This window comes from Sander lucioperca, chromosome 5 (assembly GCF_008315115.2).
Source record: "Sander lucioperca isolate FBNREF2018 chromosome 5, SLUC_FBN_1.2, whole genome shotgun sequence".
Taxonomy (NCBI): Eukaryota; Metazoa; Chordata; class Actinopteri; order Perciformes; family Percidae; genus Sander; species Sander lucioperca.
Genome location: NC_050177.1, coordinates 1000992 through 1025911, shown reverse-complemented (window position 1 = coordinate 1025911; position 24920 = coordinate 1000992). Strand labels below are relative to the sequence as shown.

The 24920-nt window shown below is 40.8% G+C and overlaps 1 protein-coding gene and 1 long non-coding RNA gene across 4 annotated transcripts in view; one reads left to right on the top strand and one right to left on the bottom strand.

Annotated features, from left to right (window-relative positions):
- The window catches only part of pak4 (p21 protein (Cdc42/Rac)-activated kinase 4), a 40683-nt gene extending 22699 nt beyond the window's left edge, over positions 1 to 17984 (top strand). For 2 of the 3 annotated variants that reach the window (XM_036001031.1, XM_031304198.2), the window contains exons 2-11: positions 3578 to 3814; positions 6454 to 6656; positions 6897 to 7110; positions 7453 to 7671; positions 8430 to 8888; positions 9866 to 9999; positions 10757 to 10883; positions 14918 to 15043; positions 15141 to 15275; positions 16881 to 17984. In XM_036001031.1, the coding sequence (XP_035856924.1) occupies positions 3614 to 3814; positions 6454 to 6656; positions 6897 to 7110; positions 7453 to 7671; positions 8430 to 8888; positions 9866 to 9999; positions 10757 to 10883; positions 14918 to 15043; positions 15141 to 15275; positions 16881 to 17036 (1974 nt within the window). In that variant the 5' untranslated portion in view covers positions 3578 to 3613 and the 3' untranslated portion in view covers positions 17037 to 17984. Of the gene's footprint in view, positions 1 to 2745; positions 2917 to 3577; positions 3815 to 6453; positions 6657 to 6896; positions 7111 to 7452; positions 7672 to 8429; positions 8889 to 9865; positions 10000 to 10756; positions 10884 to 14917; positions 15044 to 15140; positions 15276 to 16880 lie in introns of those variants that run through there. The other variant, XM_031304199.2, reaches the window with a different exon arrangement.
- Positions 10797 to 11663, bottom strand: LOC116053229. The gene is made up of 2 exons (XR_004105778.2): positions 11536 to 11663; positions 10797 to 10907 (listed from the first exon to the last, which is right to left on the bottom strand). It is a non-coding gene; the product is annotated as an uncharacterized LOC116053229 (long non-coding RNA).
- Positions 17985 to 24920: the final 6936 nt, after the last annotated feature.

Genomic DNA, 24920 nt, shown 5'->3' with positions numbered 1-24920 from the left:
GAAAGCCACAATCCTCCATGATTCACAGCCAGACCACTGGCTGTGACTATGAGACCCTCATTGTCATTCTCAATCCTCACATGACTGTTTTTCAAACTGATTTACAGTTTGTTGAAGCTCCTTTTGCTTTCAATAAGATATTATCACTCAAGCCATTTACTGACAGTCCTAGCTATTCCTGTCTTTCCGGTAATAGATCTAATCATCAGGTGCATGCATATTGGTTTATGTTATTGTACTCTATAGGTAATATGATTTATCCAGCCACCTCCTCCAGTCTTCATTAATTTTATCCTTCCTTAAGGCAGTAATTATGTGAGTTCAGATGCAATGATTGACTGTGTTGCTGTCTCAGTTTTACACTGATGATAGGCCTCTGCAGTGATTTACATGCCTCCTCTCTGTTGTCACCAGCCTCATTATGACTGGAATGAGGCATGTATCACCAGTGTTGTAACCACGCTGTTATGAGATACTTTTGCTAATGGTTATAAAATCCAGAGTTGTTCGTTGGGTGGAGTAATTGAACATGTATCGTAATGTGGTACTGTAGTGTGGATGACAGCATTATATGAAATCACTTTTCCACTTTAAGAATACTGCCACTACATCAAAAGTAAAAAATCTGATTTGATGTATTTGAAAAAGGTCTAATTAATGTGATAAAAGATGCTTAAAAGTAGCTTTATTCACCAAACATTCGAGAGTAAATGTGACGGCACGATCTGGTAACGTAAACGGTAAATGTATGGGAATGCTCTGTCACTTTTAAAAATTAGATTGGGATTCATGTTCTCATTCTATGTTGTCATTAAAAAGCTATGACATTAGATAGTAAATTATAAGGAAAGCTAACAATTAAGCTACACGATAGGCACATCATGTCCGAGGATGTGAGTTGTGTTCTTCTATCCTAATCAGTTTGATTTGTGTGAAAACAAAGTGGAAAAAGGGCACTTGTGCATAACAAGTGGATTGGTGTGTAGAATACTGTCCTGCTGTCTTTGCACAATGTAATTACAATTATTCAGTATCCATATTAGCAATGTATCTAGGGCTGGGTTAAAATAATCAAATCTCTGAGTGATCTGATATTGATTTATAAAATTCTAAAATCAGTCTTTTATTATACACTCACCTAAAGGATTATTAGGAACAACATACTAATACCGTGTTTGACCCTATCCTATCAATATGGGCCAACATTTCTCCAGAATGCTTCCAGCACCTTGTTGAATCAATGACACAAAGAATTAAGAAAGTTCTGAAGGCGAAAGGGATCCCCCACACCATTACACCACCACCACCAGCCTGCACAGTGGTAACAAGGCATGACGGATCCATGTTCTCATTCTGTTTACGCCAAATGACTTTACCATCTGAATGTCTCAACAGAAATCGAGACTAATCAGACCAGGCAACATTTTTCCAGTCTTCAACTGTCCAATTTTGGTGCGCTCGTGCAAATTGTAGCCTCATTTTCCTATTTTTAGTGGAGATGAGTGGTACCCGGTGGGGTCTTCTGCTGGTGTAGCCCATCCACCTCAAGGTTGTGCGTGTTGTTGCTTCACACAAGGTGGTGATGGCGCAGTGGATATGACACATACCTTTGGTGTGGGAGACCCGGGTTCGATTCCCACTGCGATACATCAACCAATGTGTCCCTGAGCAAGACACATAACCCCTAGTTGCTCCAGAGGCGTGTAACCTCTGACATATATAGCAATTGTAAGTCGCTTTGGATAAAAGCGTCAGCTAAATGACATGTAATGTAATGTAACAAATGCTTTACTGCATGCCTCGGTTGTAACGAGTGGTTATTTACTTCTATCAGCTTGAATCACTCGGCCCATTCTCCTCTGACATCTAGCATCAACAAGGCATTTTCGCCGCATACTGGATGTTTTTCCTTTTTCAGACCATTCTTTGTAAACCCTAGAAATGTGCGTGAAAATCCCAGTAACTGAGCAGATTGTGAAATACTCAGACCAGCCCGTCTGGCACCAACAACCATGCCACGCTCAGCGTTGCTTAGATCACCTTTCTTTCCCATTCTGACATTCAGTTTGGAGTTCAGGAGATTGTCTAGACCTGGACCACATCCATAAATGCATTGAAGCAGCTGCCATGTGATTGGTTGAATAGATACTTTCCTTAATGTGAAATTTAACAGGTGTTCCTAATAATCCTTTAGGTGAGTGTATGCCTTTTCAATCACTGTCATCACTGTTGATGGTTTCTTCTTGCTTGTACAGTTTACAGCATAAGTTCTCTGAGAAAATCCAAGCAAAATTGGTGTTGTAACTGAAATTTCCCTAACCTAATTGATATTGAATTGGAAATGTAAATCGAATTGGGACCTTGTAAATCGGAATCGATTTTGGGGAAATCATTGGCGAAACCCAGCCCTAAATGTATCCTGATTCCTTTGTTTTTAGTGTTGCGTTGAAGCTCTGTGTTGGTGCTGTGAACCTCACTTTTTTCAGTGTGTTCCTGGGCGGGTCCTGCTAGACTTCAAGCTTCAAACGCTCCTGCTGGGAAAGGCTTTATTAACGCTGCAGACTGTAAGCTCAGCAGCATGACTCATGCCCTCTAACCCATGACCGGCCCAGATTGCCCTTGCACCCCTATCATAGCCCTGCATCTTTTTCATTGTTTTTTTTTTTTTTACTTCCCCTGTTTTTTGTTCTTTGGTACAGTGTTTTGTAGAAAAACAAGAAGTGAAGAATCTGGCAGAATTTAACAGGCCCCCAGCATTCCTGTAGCCCCTCTGGTCAGCTGCCCAGCAGGGCCTGTCCCGCTTTATAACACACTGATCAACGAGCCTCTGTTTGACTACTGGGAGTGTCTCTTTTGATACCCACTGAGAAAGCAGCAAGGTTGAGAGAGAGACTATTCAGACCAAAGCCAAACATGGTGAGCAGTGCTTCGCAGGATAGTTAGTAAATTCAGAAATATTCCACAACTACTCCTACAAGTTTTTATTGCAGCCAACCACAGTAGATGTTAATGTTTTTACGATGGGACGTCTGTGATGATGCACTTAGTGCTTCTCTTTCTACTCATGCAGTTGAAAAAACTGCATTTGAGAATGCAATACTGGAAACTTGCAATGGTAAAATTGAAAATCAAACTCAAAAATCCAGTGACGACAACAATACCAATAGAACAACATATCCAATACAACAGAGTTTTGCGAAAAAGGACTTTTTTATTTATTTAATCTACCCCAGTTTGGTTGCTGCTTCATAAGCTGTCAGTCAGTAACTGAGAATTTTGCAATATGTGGTTTAAATAGTTTTATTCTGTGTCAAACATTTGGTTGCATTTGATATGGAAACACACACCAGCCTTTCCAAGCTTATTTTAAATGTTGATCAATATATTTTATATACTGTTTGGACAAGGTGTATTTCAATGTTCCCTCGAATGGATTTTTAAAAAGTAAAGACAGTAATTGAGTGTTTTCAGAAGTTGCTTTCTATGCCTGTCTACATGCATGTGTGGTATGTTTGACATACGCCACTTTGAAGTCTTTCCTGCTAACCCTCCTCTCTTTCCTCCTTCCTCCCTGCAGGTCTGATGCTAGGCTACAGCTGCCACAGCCGCCATCATGTTCACCAAAAAGAAGAAGTCTCGTATCCAGATCTCCGCTCCATCCAACTTTGAGCATCGCGTACATACAGACTTTGACGAGCATGAGCAGAAGTTTGTCGGGTTGCCGCGGCAATGGCAGTCGCTCATCGAAGACACAGCCAAAAGGCCCAAACCCTTCATCGATGTGACTGTCATCACTACTGTAGAGCCACGCAAGGTGGGATAAGCGAAAATCTAACATTATTTTTATTAACAATCAAGTTGTTAGCTAAGGAAAATAATGAAAATCAATGTTGTGAATTATTATTTTGTGAATTTAAAACAAGCTGCTCGTTGACTCTGAATTATAACTTAAAGTGCTCATATTGTGCTTTTTGGCTTTTCCCCTTTCCTTTATTGGGTTATATATCTTTTTTGTGCACATTATAGGTTTACATAGTGAAAAAGACCAAAGTCCACCCCAAAGGGACTTACCATCTCCAACAGAAAACACTGTTCACAAACTGCTCCAAACAGCTCTATTGTAGTCCAGCCTTTACTTCCGTGACGAACGTGCGTCACTTTGTAACACACGTTATAATGCTCGCTAGCTAGGGCTGTGTATTGGCAAGAATCTGGCGATACGATACGTATCACGATACATGGGTCACAATTCAATATATTGCAATAAATTTCAATACTTGGGCGATATATTGGGATTTTTTTAAAGTATGATTTTAGAAAAACTAATATTTAAAAACAGACATGATGTGCATAAAAGTCAAAGAAGTTTACTATAGGTAAACAATTCAGTACACAGAAAATCAAACTGCCAGTTTGGGATTGTGGTTCACAGGTTCTTAGTGAGCTAATTTGTATATGCTAAAGCAGGCCAAAGTTCAGCCATAGCTACATTGTTAGCTTCTAGCAAAAAGTCAGGCACTGCTAGGCACTGCTAGACACTGTTAGGCACTGTTAGGCACTGCTAGACACTGTTAGGCACTGTTAGGCAAGGACACTAGTGGTGCGTCTCAGCATAGCCATCTAGCGCTAGGGGGTTTAAACACAACATAAACGTGAACCACTGTCTTACATGAATATTTTTGCACGTAAACTTAAAAAAAAATATATATATATGTTTTTGAAAATCTATACAGTATTGCAAAATAAAATATCGCGATACTCAAGTGTATCGATTTTTTTCTTACACCCCTATTGCTAGCGTGGCACGCCCTCATACTCTGCAACTGACAAGCTAGCAGTCCTTACTGCGCATGTGCGACTCCCAACAAAGATGGAACAGAAGTGAGAGGTCTCACTCTGTAGCTAAAACAGAGAGCTCAACACACAGGGTGAAAAGAGGAGCTGCAGCAATGTGCAGTACAACAAAAATATGGTGTTTTCTGAAAATCATACCACATAAACCTATTCTGGTACAACCTCTAAATACAATTATGAACCTGAAAGTGAGCATAATATGAGCACTTTCATATACTGATGTGTGTAGCTACCCAAGACTCACTAGAGCAGGGGTGGCCAACCTGTTAGGTATAAAGAGCCACAAAAAAAAAAACGCACCATAGCAAAAAGCCACACAACACATGCACGTCCACACTACAACAGCAACAGTGTCTTCCAGATCTAAAGACAGTCATAATACATAGCAGTTTTCATAGTTTTTTTTCTCACTTAGATTGACTCAGTGGGAAACCTGACAGTCTTTGTTATCCACAATCCTTTTCAGGTCTTGCTTGAACTCGGTTGTGGCCACTCGAAGCAACTTTCTCAGTCATTTGTCACTAAAGGGGCTTTCAAACAATCGGATTCAGCAGTGAAAGGGTTAACGAGGAAGGTGATCTGTGGCCGCTGTTTTTCCTCAGGTTGCAGAATCTGTCCTCAAAACTCTGCTGCATTGTTTTCCATTTTAGAATAATTGGCAAATGTATTGGCAGATGCATTCAAATGTGTTTTTTTTTTACTTATCTGAAATACTGTATGTTTCAGAAAAGTTAAAAACAACAATCAACCAATGACACAGCCTCCAGCCACACAATAAGAGCCTCACAGGAGCAGGCAAAGAGCCGCATACGGCTCAAGAGCCACAGGTTCGCCACCCCTGCACTGGAGCATGTGAATGGCGTGGAGCGGAGAGAATTTCCGCTCCCCCTCTCAATATCGCACCGCGCTCAACTCAGATGTTACCTCGCTCCATTCAACTCGCTCACCATTCGCTCCAAAACAAGAAAAAAAGCTGTGTTTATTCATTAGATGAGTGGCACTCACCCTTCCTTCATGCCCGGAGCTCCGCCAGCAAAAAGTCTGCTGGATGACTGGCACTAAAGGGAGAGCGGGCGCCGTTCATCTGCATGTACTTTGTTGCAGTAACACAGGGACAGGCTCGGGCATGCTTTGAACTCATGTTGCGGAAATGGAGCGGGAGAGAATGCAACGCTCCAACATTTTAAAAATCCATTCTGCAGTCCATCAAAATCTTCCCACTTGTGCCCCCCTTGCTCGCACTTTGCCCCACTCACAGCAGTGACTTCATCTTCACAAGCCACATTTCTTTCTTTCTTTGTCACTAATAAACTTGGTGGCACTGATTGAAAGTCCTAGCTGGATTAGCTGGACAAGGTGATTCTGTAACTAAGTTGAAATTGAATGATAATATAACTACTGATAATTGACTAAAGACAAAAACTAAATATTTCAAGTACCCAACAATTTATAAGCACATTCACACTTTTACAAGCACTTTTAAATGAATAAATGATTTGGTTAGCAAAGCGGCCGATTGGTATGACAAGCTTTGTATGTGTGGGCGTCTTATCTTGTTCAGTATCTACTATAGTCCACCTTTTTCTTGTTAATCTCCAGACAATTGTACGAGGCAGCAAGCTTGGAGTGGATGGCTCTCTGACCTGGCTGTTGGATGAATTTGACACAATGTCTGTGACTCGCTCCAACTCCCTGCGACGAGGCAGCCCTCCCACCCAGCCTCGCAAGGACTCTAGCTCTTCAGGAGGAGGAGGGCAGGAGAACGGAGATCCTCACCACAGACACTACTCACTCTCAGACAGGTAAGTAGTTAACCTTCAGCTGCAGGTGGCATAAGAGCACAGATTTTTGAACAAAAATAAGATTTAAAGCGGTTGATAGTTATGCATTTACTCTCTGCTTGTTTCTGCAGCAGCAGCATGTTACACAGATGTTGTAGCATCATTATTTTATGATGGACACAGGAAAAAAAGCAGAGATGTTGTCAATACAAGCCAATGAGCTGTTCTCTTTTCTGATCTTTGCATCGCTCTGCTTCCCAGAGACCGACCCAGACCAGACCTCCAAAAGAGTGGAGGGGACCCCCGCCAGAGTCAGCATGAGCACCGTCCTCCTCAGTGGGACGAGGGAGTCCAGGGTCGGCCCCAGCAGCAACCCCGGGGCCAAGAGCCCAGCAGGGCCCACAAGGACAGACCAGGCTCCGTCCCTCCTCCTCCTCCCCCTCACAGAGACAGAGAGCCTCGTGACCGGGGCCAGGTATGGACTGAAGATGTAGCCTGAACCCACTCTCTCAGTTTCATATTTATTAATGATGAGATCTATTATTTGGACATTGCTGTTCACAGGAGTCTCTTTCCTGCAGTCGTTATCTCATGGACCAATGAATTAAGTTGTAGCCTTGTTTGTATTTACCACATTGATATATCCTTACAGTAAACAAAATGGCAGCTAATGTTAAGGTTTTGATGTCATTTTAGTTCATTGTAAAAAAAGTTTGAGTATCATTGATTGGCTTTAGCCACCTTTCTTCTATCCATTTTTCCTTTTATACTTCCCAATAATCCCTCCATCTCTCACCCAAACCCTGCCTGTCTTCAGGTGGATCAACCCAGTGACCACAGGCCAAAGTCCAGCTACATTGTGCGGGATGGCAGCCCTCAGTCTCCCAGGGACAAGAGGCCTCTCTCTGGGCCCAACATCCGCACCCCAAATCTGCCAGTAACAGAGGGGGTGATGAAGACTGCCCAACAGACCACACGGCCGTTTAACACCTACCCAAGGACGGACAGCGAGGGAGGACGCAGTCCCACAGGACAGGTAGGGACAACAGCATAAACAGAGAGACAGGCAGGCTTTTGCTAGGACAGGCAGAAGGAGAGATGCTGTCTTGCTCTAAGGGAAACTATTGACTGAGAGAAAAAGGCAGACCGGTGCAAATTGAATCGCTGGCTGATGGATGATAGCTGTTATCACCTTGCTCCTTGTTCTCCAGGTCAGATTTAGCCGATTCTGTCCTCTGAAAGCTGTAACCATAATGTCGAGCAGTTATTAAAAAATAGATCAACTTTGTGCCAAAGTGCTTTGCAGAATCATGTAATGAAAAGGTCCAGGCTTGGATTTCTGTTTTGTTTGTATTATTGATGTACAGTAAATCAAAGATTTTCCCACACCATTTATAGTGCAATAACCTACCCCTTTAATATCTCTGTATATTAGGCCGTTGCAGGCAATTTTGCAAATCATTGAGAAGGACTGCTTTATGGTATTATTGGATTTTGATCATTTTTGCATTAATGTGATGAAATACTTTTTATTTGCTACATTAGGCAGAAACTTACTTTTCTATCTGGTAATTTGATCCAGAAACACTTTCCCAAAGGATTTTGCTGAGTGAAATAAAATGACATATTCTGTGATAGAGAATTTATTCCATATTGCCCCCTCCTACTATATAAATGTGGAAAAAATATTTTTTATGGTGTTAATTATTAATACATAACTTGTTGCAGCTCCAACCCTGAAGAGATAGTTTGCTCTAGATTTATTAAACGTTCTGACGACGCTCTTTCTTCCAGCCGGTTCGACACCATGAATCCTCTCCTCAAAACGGGCCCTCTAGTGGCTCCAGCCGAGGTTCCTCCAGCTCCAAGCCCCCTATAAGCCACCCACACCCTCATCACACTTCCCACCCCATTCTGACCCCTGAGGCCACACAGCACCCACACACCCCTCACCCCAGCGTTCCAGCCCCGCGACCCCCGGTGCCCTCTGGGCCCCCAGCGTCAGTTGCGCCGACCCAGGGCCGCTCACCGCAAAGGGAGCCCCAGAGGGTTTCCCATGAGCAGTTTAGAGCGGCACTACAGATGGTGGTGGATCCTGGGGATCCACGGACCTACCTGGACCACTACATTAAGATAGGGGAGGGGTCCACAGGGATCGTGTGTATCGCCACAGTGAAGACCACCGGGAAACTGGTCGCTGTGAAGAAGATGGACCTGAGGAAACAACAGCGCAGAGAACTCCTCTTCAATGAGGTAAGAGTTCATGATCTAGTAAAGGCTGTGATTCAAAGCCACTTCATGACTGTACTAACGTTACAGCTGTAGCGCGCTGGGTTTATGTTTTTACAGGTAACGTTATATCTGGCAACCCGGCCTGGCTGTCAAACTGGGCAGTTGATAACAACACACAGGCCAAAACACAAACAGAAATTCCATCACAAAACGGAAATTTCAAAAGGAGAAAGTACTTGCATACACCTTTACCTGTTTTTGAGAGGCTGCGAGTCGAGCTGCCTACTCCTGATTTGCATAGCCTGGATTCAACTTTATGTAAATAAGGAGCGGGCGACTCAACGCCCCGCTTCTCCAAAGTTCCTGCGATGCTACCAGAATGCATTGCATGGTTGCTCACATAGACAATGAATGGGAAGCGGGGAAATGACGCTTTATGGTGGACAGGTACCATAATGCAATCAAATCAAACGGCTCTGCCATAAATTTGACCTTTTTAAGGAGTTATTGAACGTCAGAAAAATGTGTAAATTATTATTTAGGTCATAGTTGAAGGTGGTTGTAACCTTCACAAGTCTAAAAAGTACATTCACACTTTCCTGACACTAGCAAATTTTGCAAATATAGATTTCACATATAAAGACAGCAGAGCAGCAAAACAAGGTATCACACTCATCACACTATTAAACACCTCTCATAGAACGAGTCCAGACTGCTGTCAGTATAAATGAAAGACTTCGACTTTTATGTAAGTGGTAAAGCACCCAGCTTCATTTCACACTGCCATTAGTTGCTATTTGTCACTTTATATTTCAGACACTAGAATCCGCTTATGAGTAATGAGGCAGGACCGTGTGTCCAGCTGCGTTAACGGTTGTTGATGGATCACAGCATTGACTCTACAGACACACGATCGTCTCTTTACCTGCAGTTCTTTTGAGTCCAGTGAGTCAAGTAATTATACCGTCTGTGTCCTTCTGATTCCGTGATAACTACAGGTTGTGATCATGCGGGACTATCACCATGAGAACGTGGTGGAGATGTACAACAGCTACTTGGTGGGAGACGAGCTCTGGGTCGTCATGGAGTTCCTGGAGGGAGGAGCTCTCACTGACATCGTGACACACACCAGGTGTGAGAAAAGCTTTTATGTCTATCAATAGGGATGGGAATTGATAAGATTGTATAGATAGATACCAATGCCATTATCGATTCTGCTTATTTACCTGATTCTTTATTAATTCCTGATCAACTTTCTGTGTGGAAAAAAATCCTCTGATTCCAGCTTGTTAAATGTGAATATTTTCTAGTTTCTTTACTTCTCTCTGACAGTAAACTGAACATCTTTGAGTTGTGGACAAAACGTTTGAGGATGTCATCTTGGGCTTTGGGAAACTCTGATCCACATTTTTCACCATGTTCTGACATTTTTAGACCAAACAACTAATCGATTAATTAAGAACAAAAAACGACTAGATTAATGGACAGTGAAAAGAATTGTTAGTTGCAGCTCTAGTATATGACCTTGTATTCCATGAAATCAATATATTTCCATGTGATTTAATGTCTAGAGTCCTTTTTATTATTACTGACTTTTATTAAAATTTCCATTATTAAACCCTCACCCACCAAAACTCCTTTTTTTCCACAAGGGGGCAGTGTTACCTAATGTGCACAGAGAGATATACCACCATGGCCTGTGTCATTTCAATTCTCTTTTTTTATTAATTTATATGGCAGTTTTTTTAGATTCTTGCAACATTTTTGTATGACTATCTGTATGAAACATAGACACAAAGCTTTAACCAGAAAAAAGCAGTACTAATACAACCGCAAAAACAGAAGTGGTGAAAAGTCTAAATCCCTCTGGTGTCTTCTTCCCTCTGCAGGATGAACGAGGAGCAGATAGCCACGGTGTGTCTGTCTGTCCTGAAGGCGTTGTCTGTCCTCCACACACAGGGTGTGATCCACAGAGACATCAAGAGTGACTCCATCCTCCTCACTCACGATGGCCGCGTATGTACCACAAACCACACATTGCTTTTTTTCAACACAACACCAGAAAAAATAACTTTAGTGCTTTTTAGGGAGGAAGGGCAATTAAGAAAAAAACAACTAAACCTTAAAGCTGTCAAAAAGCATTCCATTTTAAAATGTCAGAGTGCAGAACATTTGCTTGTGAGCTGACCAGTCACAAGAGACAGGTGTTCAGTATGTGGTTTCACAGAAACAAAGTGAATAATGTAGTTCACTTTTCAAATTAGTAGCAGCACACATCTTTTAAATGTCAAACCACAGCACTGTGGCTGAGGCAGCACTTTAGCAGCATAAAAGCATTTTCTCTTGGCAGACATCTTGAGTCATAGCAGGACAAGCACAGGTGTCACTAATAACATTAATTATTTGTGTCCATTTAAATGATCCAGTAGGCCATCATTATTATGCAGTGCTCATTAATGTTATTAGCTACATCACCTATTTCCTTTCATGACATGTCTGTTGTGAGAAAGGCTTATGGTATGCATTTGTTTCACCGGATGCACAAACTCAGCACAGCACTGCAGCCACTGGCAGAACTTCACCCAGTGTCACAAGAATAAAAGTACATGTATCGTCAACTTAATGCCTCTCTATCAACCACTGCTACCCATGCCAAATCACTTCCTACCTGTGTTGATAAACACGTTTCTCCTTTCTACAGTAAATGAAACCAACATGGTTGCACAGCGAGACCAGGGAAAAAGGGAACTTGACTTGAGTCACAGTCAACACCCACATAAGTGGCTGATAAGTTGAGGCAAGCCTTCTGCTAAATGTTGTGAGTGCTTTGGTCTACCTTGTGACTTAGTCCACATTGATCATATTATAAAGATCACATATTTTGTAAACGATTTGGTGGATTGAAAGGCCTTGAACACCCACACAGGTGTTTTCAGTTAATGTGGCTGATTAGAGCTCTACCCAGAACTGTGTGGGTGTGTATAGACTGGTAGAGTGACTCAGCCTCCTGTGTTGTTGCACCTGATAGGGCAGGACAAATGACAGGTAAAAAGAATTTGTGACCTTACAAGTTCGCATCTAAGCTCTGGCCCACATTCAACATGAGCAGAGGTCTAATCAGCCATAATTACTGAAAACACCTGTGTGGGTGTTCAGAGGATCAAACAAACATCAAACAGAGGTCATTTTCTGCCTACAAACGACATCCCTTGTTTAATTTCCTTATTTTAATGTAAACTAAATCATCCTGCGGCTTGATGCAGTTTTTTTTTTTTGCTGCGTCACTTGCACAAACACTCAGCCATTATACGGCTTAAGCAGTGTGCCTAGGCCATGTAATGGCTGAGTCGTCCCCCCCTCCTTTTAATGCAAATGGCAATTCATATGAACGTATGAAGTCATTTGCACCCAAGTGCTTTTAACAACCCAGGAAAAAACCTTGCAACATATCCTGTATATGCAAAGTCACACATGTGATGCTAAGATGAGCTAACACATCAGCCACAGCGTCTCTGATAACAGCTGACTGTGAGTGTATGTGGTATGTATTTATGAGCTGTGGTCTGAAGCGGTATGCATGGCCAGCCATTGACACTGAAGTGCTTCTTCTGCATGGTCTGCTCTGTGAGGCAGAAAAAAAGCACCTGCAGGGTCTGATTCATAACGCTCATACTTCTGCCAGTGAGTTTCTCAGACGACACTCAGTGTCATTCTGCTCTACGATAAAGTGATTTCAGTGAAGCTGTACGGACAGAAATGATTAAATCAGACTATTTTGGTAGATATAATGATCTTTATCACTCTGGATGATGTGGGAAGGTTTGTTTTATTTTTGTTTCCCATCAAAGGTGTATCAACTCGTTGACTTTTCCAATCAAATTAAGTATTTTCAGATGCAGACTAGGGGTGTGAATCCCAATGCATCACAATGCGTCACCTCCTCAATATTATTATATATTGCTACACATGGTTTTCATCAACAAATTCAAGCAGTCAGATTTTATATATATATATATATACAGTCATGTGAAAAAATTAGGACACCCATGCTAAAGTTGACTAAAAAAAGGAATAAAAAAATCATCTTTTGCAAATTGGCCTTTGGAATTAAAATAGCCCCACATCATCACATCCCCTTCACCATACCTAGAGAGTGGCATGGGGTACTTTCCATAAGATCATCTCTCAATGTAAATCAAACCAGCTATTAGGATAACTGAAATAAAACCATGCCAGTCTCTAGGTATGGTGAAGGGGATGTGATGATGAGGGGCTATTTTAATTCCAAAGGCCAAGGGAACTTTATCAGGATGCATAGTATCCTGGATCCATGAAATAACTGGCCTTTAAAAATAAACATCTGCCTGCCTCTATGGGAATTTAACATAGGGGTGTACTTACTTATGCCCCCTGTATTTTAAGGAAGAACATTTATTTATTTACAATACATTATTCATTCACAAACAAAATTGGTGTCCTTAAAGGTTGGATTTTCCTCTTTTTTTTTTTAATCAATTTCCAAAAGATGCTTTTTTTTTATTCCTCTTTTTAGTCAACTTTAGCATGGGTGTCCTAATTTTTTCACGACTGTGTATATATATATATTACTGTGTGTATATATCACGATGCATCAATGCAATGATTAATTTCAACACCCCTATTGCAGACACAGCATGAGTCTAATGATAAAGTCAAATATACACAAGCTTTAAAGATGGTAATCTCACAGCATGTAAGAGTGATATGTGTCAATGATTACATATTGAATAAAAGGAATTATCTGTGTGCACCAAAGAGTTAAAATTCCTTAACACTTTACACTGCAGCTCACAGTGTTTCTTTATGTCCTTATGTGTTCATACAACTTCTGGATGTGCATTCATTTTAATTTGATCAGAAATGAAGACCTCTGAGTGGTCACACGCTCACACAGAAAGCTTCCTGCTAGTGTTTTAGCGCTGGGTTAGGTTTGAGTTGCTGCTTTCGGTTTGGCCTGGCAGGGGAAGCAGACTCGACCAAGCCTGAAGTGTTTCTTGTCAGTAGGGTGTGTTTGTTGTATCTGAATGCAACTGTGTGCTGGGTAAAGCTTTTGCTGTTGTCTATGAAGCCCGGTCCAGTGGCTGTCATCACGTTACATGTCTATGTAATTGTTTATACGCATGTGTGCACCGGTTCTCATAGCAAGTTTGTTTCATTTCTCTCTCCGAGCCATCTGAGGCTGGCAGTCGGCCCTGTGGGCAACATGAAAGGCTGCTTCTCTGTCTAGATACCCAGCCATGCACAAACTTTCTCAAAAAGACGGGTGGATGATAGCGAGGAGGACTGTCATGAATCACAAATTTCATGGACTGGATTACTCGACTATTGAAGTATAAGCTGTGCTTCAGATCCCCAATTTGAATATAAATTTTTGGGCTGCTGCTTTTTTAAAATGTTTTTTATTTACTTTACTTCATCTGTCTATAATCAAATGTGAAATGTACTATACTGAAAGAATTTATGATAGTATACATTATGAATAAACTCGTGTCGAACCACCTGCACTGCACATTACTCCACACTTTGGACCATTTAGCATCCTATTCTTCATATGACGTTTACAGACAACTGTCTATACTGCAATTTTACTGTGTTGGTTATTCTGTAAACATGACATCTATTTCCTGTCTGTACGTCCTGCGAGAGGGATCCCTACTTTCCTGAGGTTTCTAACATTTAAGTTTTTTTAAGGGACTTTTTTTTTTAATCTGAATTAAGGGTCTAAGGGCAAAGGGTGCTGTATGCTGTACCGATTGTAAAGCCCCTTGACGCAAATCTGTGATTTGTGCTATTAGACTACATGAAATGTACATGACTTTGTTTTTTAGCGGTGTAACAGCATCAGGAACAGCTTCTGACTGCTTCACAAATAAAGTAGATGGAGAGAGTAATTGCATTTCTCGATCCTTGCAAACACAAATGTAATGTTAAAAACTCTTTGTCACTATGTTTTGTACTTTCTGTGAAAAATAATCTTGCGGCTTTTTTCATCTATCTCTTTCTGTCTCCAGGTGAAGCTGTCGGACTTTGGTTTCTGTGCCCAGGTGTCTAAGGAAGTGCAAAGAAGGAAGTCTCTGGTGGGAACACCATACTGGATGGCACCAGAGCTCATATCCAGACTGCCTTATGGACCAGAGGTAACACTCACACTTCCCTCCGGATTTAACTGTCATTTGTTATTTGGACATCTAAACAAGCACATCCCTTCTTGTTGTTGACTGTCTCTGTGTCCAGGTGGACATCTGGTCTCTGGGTATCATGGTAATAGAGATGGTGGACGGGGAGCCGCCGTACTTCAACGAGCCGCCGCTCAAAGCCATGAAAATGATCCGAGACAACCTGCCTCCCAAACTGAAGAACCTGCACAAGGTACAAAGAAAAAGAACTTGAGTTTTACCGAGCAGTTTGTGTGAAGCACCATTAGCAGATGTCAGTTATCTTTTAGGAATACTAACGATTATTTTCATAATTTCATTCAGTTGTCTATAGTCTATAAAATGTTAGAAAATAGTTTTTTTAAAAGTCGATCAGTGTTTCCCAAAAAGCCCAAGATGACGTCCTCCAATGTCTTGATTTGTCCACAACTCAAAGATATACAGCGTACTGTCCAGAGGAGAGAAGAAACTATTCACAGCTGCAATCAGAGAATTCTTTTTTCTTCATAAAAAAATCACTCAAAGCGATTAATCGATTATCTAAATAGTTGTAGATTAATTTTATAGTTGACAACTAATCGACTAATCCAATCTTACCTAAAACAACAAAATCAAATTCATATAAAATCACGATTGTTGTCTATTACAACATGAATCCCTTGCTTCTACAAGAGGAAAAGACAACTTGCACTTTAGGTGCCTGGTGTTGAGAAGTGACACACTACATTAAAGGAGTGTTGAGTAATCTATGACTTTTTATTAACTTCTTCTTTATAGGTTTCTTTGAGCAACAGTGACGGAGGTTATCTCCACCCTGGCACAGATCCCAGCACTACTGCCACCATCTTGACTACTGATAACTTATTACTGATTTAATTCACAAAGGCACCAAGATAGCTAAATAAAGCCGTGGTCAAGGGGAAATGTGTGGCATTAAGACCAATCAGTCAATTTTATTTGTCACATGCAATTGTGAGGCACAGTTCCAGTGAAATCTAACACCATCCGCTCCTTCAGCTTGTGCATGATTCATCATAAAGCAGAATATGGCCGCCAGATCGGCACGCAGAAAAAGAGTCACCCGGTTGAATGGCGCCAGCACTCCAGGATCCAGCCAAGTCTCGGTGACACCACAGCTCAGAGTCAGCCCAGTCACTGGTGTTTGCTCGCCAAACAAAATGATTATAAGTAGTGTTAGTTTAGACCTGAATTTATTTATAGCTTTCAACAATTGCCTTATTTCTTAAATAGAAACAAAATGTCTGATTCCATTTCTTAGTGTAACACAGATTAAGACGAAAATGGTCAACACAGCAAGAAATGTGGTGGAGAAATGTGGTTTATATCATGTGCACAGACATCATTATTCAGAATGATTCTATCTAAAGCCAGACTAGAACTGATACTAACATTTATATTATATAACACATGCACACAAAGTCTGTGTTCCTTTCTACTTTAGTCCAAATTCTCTGACTAGAAAAGAAAGTTATTTATAGTCTGCACCGTCATATTTCACTGTAGTCGAGAAATCTGATCACTGATTAAAGAATTTTACGGGACCTCCGGTTTTACAGCAATCTCACTCATGTGGAGCTCATGTGAAACTGTTATCCACAATCACCCGGTTGGTAAAACCCAACCATCTGGTTGATTGTGTACATGTGATTTGATTGATTCACAACGTTGTCATTTCCCCATTTTGTGCCAAAGAGCAATACAAACGTGACTGATTGCTCCTTTACGAGCCTGCATGGTGGTATCATTAACACCTGACTGACTGGATGCTTTCTCTCTCTCACTTCTCGCCCTCTCCCAGGTCTCCCCTCTGCTCAAGGGCTTCCTGGACAGGATGTTGGTGCGGGACCCGGCTCAGAGGGCCTCGGCCAGCGAGCTTCTCAAACACCCCTTCCTGACGAAGGCGGGTCCGCCGTCCTGCATCGTCCCACTGATGAGGCAGAACAGGATGAGATGAGACATGTAACAATAAGATCTCCAGACTGTGGAGGCCAGCGTGTGCAGGTTCAGATGGAATAGAATACTCCTGCACACAGAGAGGCGGCCCTAAGAGGTCAGAGGTCATAGATGAGAGGTGTGTGTTTCGGGCAAAACTCTCAGAAAGAGCTGTGAGCTGCAAAGTGCGAAGCAGGTGTGCAGGAGTATTCTTTTTTTCTTATGTGAATCACTGAACTCTGGGGAGTGTTCTCCCTTAATAAGAGGCAATAAGGCTGTGTGTGTGTGTGTGTGTGTGTGTGTGTGTGTGTGTGTGTGTGTGTAAGTAAACATGTTGGCAACACTGTTATTGACAGTGTTTCATGGCATGTGTGGGAGAAGAGAACACAACTTGCCCTGTCGAGTGATTTTAGCCAATTTCATATGAACATTTTGTTTTAATTGAATACCTGGAAAGATTGTTGCTGTTTTTATATTTCCATTTGGACCTCGACTGGATTTTAAGCGTGAAGGTGGGGTTTTGCACACCAAATGGATGCTTTTGAAGGAGCCGTGAGCCCATTGGCTGAGAGTGGCGGAGCGACATTTTAATCCCACTCTTTGACGGTTTGGAAGCCGAATTTTCTCACTACAAAGACTTGTCCCGCGGACAGATCCAAGACTTGGACGCTATCCTCATCACAGCCAGAACTTACTACTGAGGGAGGAAGTCTTTTGACTCCGAAATGAGTCGGACGGACTTTATTTTGTAGCCATATAAATACTAGCTTCCTGTTGTAAACAAGCAAACATACACATACACTAAGTCAAAAGGTAAACACTGGAGTTGTGGTCTTTTTAACAAATGAATTTTCTCTTATTTCCTCCTTATTTTCCTGTGTAAGTACAATGAACATAGAGAGATATATATCAGTTTGATGTTTTGCTATCTCTATTTTGTGATTGTTTTATTATAATTATTATGATGATGTGTTTTCTGGTTTATTTTAGAGAAAGATGTGATGATTTTTGAAGCACTGTCGACGAGAGATAGAAGCTGCACTCCCGGTTGATTCCAGCATAGACACTAGACATATTACTTTGGTTTTGTTCTAAACTCGACCAGATCGGACTTGTTGACCATAAACTTTAGTGGTCAAGATGTCGATCTGACGAGCAGGAAATGTTTTGCAGAAACATGAAAAGACAACAATACATCTTGTTTAAACTAAATGGGTATAAAATCTTGCCGAAACATAAAAATCATACCCATGTTTTAGCATATTTTTCTTTTTTTCATTTTACCATAGTGTTTTTAGAAGAGTAGACTTTTCCACATCCTGTTTTTTTTCTTTATTTAACTAACTCACTTCACAAACTAATGGTTGTTCTTTGGTAGAAAATGAACATGAGCTGCTTTTTAGGCAATTAGCGGGTTGTTTTTATTCCGTGTTGCACGTCAGCTTCCTCATCGTCATCGCTTTCCTTCAACAAACACATGACGGCTGCTGTTTTCAGTAAGCATCCTGCTGCTGAGCGGACGAGTGCTCATTGTGTTCTACTATTGAATTGATTCATGTTTGATTTCCTAGCAAATGCATCGGGCAGATGGCTCTTAACTGCTCCTCATAGTGCGTGTGGTTTATAAACGATAAAGGAAAACACTACTCGGCCCGACACACAGAAAAGAGTGTTACAGATAGGCAAGGAAAGCGCCTTTGTTTAGATTTATAGCTCCCATTAATAGAGCTCTTCGAGCTCTTAATGTATGTCTGAAGTAATGCTATTTTTTTGAGTGTTTGCATTTTTGTCAGTGTGTACGTGTGCTCTGGGAAAGTGGACCATTGAGCAGATGACAGAAAGATAACAGAAGTACTTTGAAGGCAGGAAACACTTTCATGAAAATCCACTCTGTACACTAGTGAGTAACAGCTGCTGATAATGCGCACACACACACACACGCAAGAGCTAAAGTAATTATCAGACCTGTGTTGTTATGTTCTGGGCAGCACTGAGCGGGAACAGTTTTCCCTACAAACATACTCTTAAGATTTGGCATCAGGCCTTAGTTAATTTCATCACGATGTTTAACAATAGCAGCATTCTGTTGGTTGTCAGACACAAGTTCTCTAAATGGGCTGAAAACAGCTTTCATGTTGGACTTAACTCGTGTAACTCGTTTTTTTCACATTAGGACATTCAGATCAGCCACTGCAAATTAAATTCACTTTCAAATACCCAAAGGCCGCCTCAGCAGGCTGAATGAAACCATAAATAATTAATTACAGTTCAGGTCTGGTTATTATACACTCACTTTGGCCCTTCGGTCTTTATCAGCAGACATCTGTAGTTTCACACTGTACCTTGTAGCAATGAACAGTCATTTATACAGAAGATGACATTCGAGATAAGGCTCTGTTATGCGACACAGGGATGCACATAAACACAGCCTGCAGACACATTCTCCTCTCTCGGCCAAGGCTGCTGTTTCCATGTTGTATGTCTTCCAGTTCAGCTCCATCTCATCAGTCAAGTTTTTTACGACGTGTTTTCTTGAATACTTCCCGCTGACCTGGTGCTCCTTAAAAATGAACACAATCTTTTAGATGCTGTCTTCTGTCACTTTTTCCCCCCACAAAAAAAAGTCAAGACTGCAAATAAACAAAGGGAGGGTTGGGTGCCGTAGCACACTCGCTGTTTGTCATGAACTTTTCTACATGCATATATACATACTATACTGCAGCTGTATATTATACTGCAGATGCACTGTACTCCTGCTGATTCAGTGAACATTTTGCTGGTTCTTCATGTGCGAACCCAACAACTGTGAGGCCTTGTACGAAGACTTATAGAGTTTGTTTTCTAACATTGTTAATAATTCCTGCAAATAACAGCTAGCTAGCTAGTCAGTGAAAATGCTTCTTCCCAGGCATCGTTGTCTTTAACTTCAAGCTGTAGTCATGTTCTGGACTTGTCTTAATGCCCTCCTGCTGTTTTAGAACCAGCATAGGAAATGTAGTTTCCACTTCCTAATGTCCATGTCCCCGGGCTGGAGCAGGTTTGAGACACTGCAGGCTGAAGTTGGTTCACCATAAACTTGCCACTTTGTTTTCTTCAGAAACATTCACTCAGAAGAAATATCTGGTAGGCGTTTTTGTACTTTGTCTCCTCGGCTGCTTACCAGAGAGGACATTGTCAGCTAATGTGTCTGTTTTTGTCTGAGTAAGGGACAGACTGATAATGACTCACAGATTACGAAATGTGTTGTGATGTTTCATGTTTATAATCATCGGAGACATGGCGGCTGAGCTGAATGACAATCAGGTGTAGTCGAGCTAATTCAGTTTGGGCTGTGATATTTTAAGACACTTTGAATTTTTCAATATTTTTTCACAGTCAGAATCTCAAATTACAATAATCAGTCGGCACATTGATTCATCACTTACTATGTTTTGAATAATTACAAACGTTGTTGGGGATTGAGTACAAATAGACTTTATAATGAAGGCAAAAACCTGCCTCCTGCTCAATGCTGGTAAATTGCATCTGGTTTGTTACCTGGTGTAGTTTTTGAGAGGCCCCAAGGCGGCCGGTGACATGGTTAAAATGACCGGCTGATATTGTGATTTATATGTTTGACAGAGTATTGGGGTCACTGTTTTGGAAAAAAAATAATAGTAATCTTAAAGGTATAATATCTAGTGAGTATCGCTTACTGTTTGTAAACAGCATTTAAAGTTGGCCCCTCCTCCCCAGTTCAGAGCCAGAGAGAGAGTGCACCAGTGGTCGAGTGAGCTAGAGAGTGAATGAAGAGAGGGAGCACAGAACAAGTCAGTAAATCAGAGGAATAAAACATTATTTTCTGGTTGTTTCACGGCAGAAGACCTTGTCTCCGTCACGTCACCCATAGGTTTCTAAAGAGACAAAATTAAGCTCAAAGTCAGCAGCTCCCGGTGGCTCCGGCCATCGCCATCTTGGCAGTGCCTAATCCAAAAATGAGCAAAGAGGTGGAGCGTTGATGGAGCTAAGGCGGGCTGATATATATATATATATATATATATATATATATATATATATATATATATATATATATATATATATATATATATATATATATATATATTAAAAAGTAACCTCCTAACCATGAATTTAGCTACAGAGCACAAAACTGTTTTTTTTTGTACCAGGCTGTAAACATGTTTAATTCTGCTGTTAAATTGGGCATTTTAACATGGGTGTCTAAGGGGATAAACTCCCTTTTGGAGCCAGCCTTAAGTGGCCACTCAATGAACTGCAGTTTTTGGCACTTTTGCATTGGCCTCATTGTTCAGCACGGGAGGTTGTCGCTTGGTTCTAAAGCACAATTGAACACACACCTCTAGCAGGAAGGTTCCACATTTTCGGATTATGAGTGAATGCAGAACTGTTTCTATTGTTGACAGTTAAACTTGTGGGTCGATATGAGATGCTGAGAAGCAAAGCGGTTGGGAATGAGAACAGGCTGCACAACCTGCACGCTGTTATTTACTGGGGGTTACACAGCCATGTGGGGCCAAAGGCTCTTTGCTGATGCCCATTAATGTCCTGCACTCAGAAAAATAAGAAGAAAAGAGAAAATACAGGCAGAGGACAGGGTGTCTGCAGATACAGACACCACTACACACTTCTAAGTGATGTAGATTATTTGTGCGTGTGTTTGGACCCCGCTGTGCTCCAGCTGCTGCTTCCAAACAAATCCAGTTATTTGATTCATATAACATTCACCCTAAAACTTTATACCCTGCAACTTCAGGTTATCAAAATCACTCATTTGACACATAAAGCTGAGACAACTTTCAGCAGTTTTTTTCTCAAAATATGAATTTTCTCGTAAATTTCTTTTTACTTTATTCTCCAAATGTTGCAACTTTTGTCTTGAAATATTTCGACTTTATTCTCAGATTTAGTTTCCTTATTGTGGCCCTAATACTCTGTTGTATATAAGTTCCTTTCAGTGTGTTGACCTTTGTCCTACCTGCCTTAGTCCAGGTGTGAACAAACACACTATCTGTGGTATTACAGACTTGATTATCAATGTGAAAATCCCAAATCTGTTAACTAGTGGACTGATTGGTTATCTGGTGGACTGCAACTATATTTTTATGGACCGGATTCGTGTGTGTCTGTGTGTACATTCATGAGTTCTTGCCTTAACATCATCTTCCAATCACTACTTGATGGATTATTATGGTTCTGAATCGACACTACGAGTGTGAGAGATGGAGAATGCAGACTTCCATGACGCTTCTCATCTCACAGATCTGAAGAAAAGTCTGTTTCTTTGGATCTTTTTGGCCGATGCGTTAAAAAGTTGACGGTTTTGATTAACATTTCTGCTGAGACTAATTATTATTCGCTAATGAGCAGCTCCAGTGCTGCTGTTCAGGGTTTAGTGCCTTGCTTTGTGGCATCTTGACAGACATTTCTGGGGATTGTCTGGTTAAGTGAGGAGTCCTGCAGGACTTGTATCTGGTTTCCACTGAGATCCTGTGGTTACGGAAGCTCATTGACCACAACTGACCAACCTGCCTGCGCTATAAAACAGATTGTCATAATTATCATTGACTGGCTTCTTTTCCTCTAAAAATTGATTTTGTTGCAATGTTGACATGTTTTGTCAAACATCGGGTCCCAACAACCGTTCCCGCACCATCTTATTTTTGTAAATTTCACTGGTATTGTAAAAAAAAAAAAAAAAAAAAAACATAGACTTCACTTTTGCAAAATTTTTTTGTTTTTGCAAATACAGATTTTGTAAAAGTCAATCATGGTGTCTGTTTTCTGTTCTACTTGTGTGTTTTGAAATAACGTTGCTCTCAAAAGAGGCCAGCAGACAGAAGAGGTGTAGCGACAATGTTTTTGTTCTTGAAGAAGTAAATAGTGTGGTCACACATTAACAGGCGCATGCAGAAAAAGAGACTCTAATGAGAAAAATGTCCAAAAATAGCATTTCATTGCCGCTCTAATGCTCATCACACACTAAAAAAAAAAAAAAACATTGTGGGATGGTTTAAAATGTGTTAAACCTGAGGCTGATGCCAGAGGAATAACAAGTCCTCCAACCCATATGATGATGTACAGTAGGTTGTTTATTCCTGCGCTCTAATTCGACCCACCGGAGCGTTTCATAGATTAGCTTCCCTAGCGGTGGCAGGAATACGACCCAGAGGAAAAGTTATCCTGTAAATCAAGAGGGTTTATTCTCCGTACGGTGGCCTTTTGGGACATCTCGGTCTCAGTCTGAGCTGCACTCATGCTCAGAATTGAATGCTAATGCTGATTTGCAGACAGGTAACATCTGTTGGATGTCAACATGAAACCATCTAGCATAACATTTAGCATGTTGTATCTGACTCTCTGATGTGTTTCTCTCTGTTTGATTGCTGGATGCCCGTGCAAAATGCAAAGCAGCCGTTTCCTCTTAGATTGTGAAGGATAAACCACTAAATAAATAAATGATGTTTCAGATCACAAATCAGATCTAAAACAACATATTGACAAATATTGTTGCTGCCTTGTATTCTTTTAACACCAAGCCAAATGGTACACAAGAGATGTTTTTGTTAAATTTCATTTACATCTACCAACCCACCTCTTCCTTTAGAAATACAGATGCACCGTCATCATCAGCATCCTGTACTGAATGCTGTGTTCAGAAAATCCTGCAATGCTCTTTGCGAGGACTTAAACTCAGTTTTTAAGCAAGAAGATGTTTAGCAACATGAATTCATGTGTTTAAAAAAATAAGCCTGACTGACTTAGAATGATAATGATTTGTGTGGCATGCACTATGATATTGAAATGTTCAGATCAGAGTCAATTGTGGTGCCTGGTGTTGTTGTTTTGTATCCACTGTTATTAACAACAACAACAGGCCTAGAAATGCAAAAAACTATTTTGATACTTAATTTATCGGTTTGAGTCATTTTTTGTGAAAAAAGGTCATAATTCTTTGATTGCAGCTTGTTAAATGTGAATATGTTCTAGTTTCTTCTCTGTGACAGTAATCTGAATATATTTGAGTTATACAAAACGAGACATTTGAGGACGTCATCTTGGGCGTTTGGGAAACACTGATCGACATTTTTCAACGTTTTCTGACATTTTATAGACCAAACAACTAATCCATTAATTGAGAAAACTAATGGACAGATTAATTGACAAAGAAAGAGATGTTGAGGCCTAAATCAAGTGTCATCGACTAATTCCAGCTCTGATAAAGTTGCCACATGCTGCCAGTGAGCTGCTGTATTTTAACCATTAGGGGAAACCCTGAATAAACTCTTTTCTCTGCTGTATCACTGAAGCACTCAGCGCGTTTGTATTTTTAGCACTTCCGTCGAGTCAGTGGTGAGCAGCAGCTCTGCAGCTTTTACCGTAAACTGTCAATCTGAAGGGTGGGCCCCTCCAAACAATGACAACAAGCACACACCACAGGACAGCTGTGTTTGTGATCCATCAGTGTTGTGTTATGGACCTCAAAAGGATAGAAAGTAAAGAAAAAAAGCTGGTGGTTCTTCATTTCTTTTAGTGGTAGAGTTAAATGTATCAGCCTCATACGTACTTTTTGTTTGGTGCTACATAGCCAGCGGTGGAAGAAGTATTCATATATTTTGCTTGAGTAAAAGTAGCAATACCACAATGTAAAAAAACACAATGTTACAAATTAAAGTTCTGTATTCAAAATCATATTAAAGTAAAAGTACAAAAGTATCAGCATCAAAATGTACTAAAAGTACCAAAAGTAAAAGTACTCATCATGCAGAATGGACCATTTCAGAATCCTATATTATAGGATTATAATTACTGATGCATGTTCATCACTTCAGTGTTGCAGCTGGTAAAGGTGGAGCTTATTTGAATTACTTTATTGCTGGGTAGTTTCACC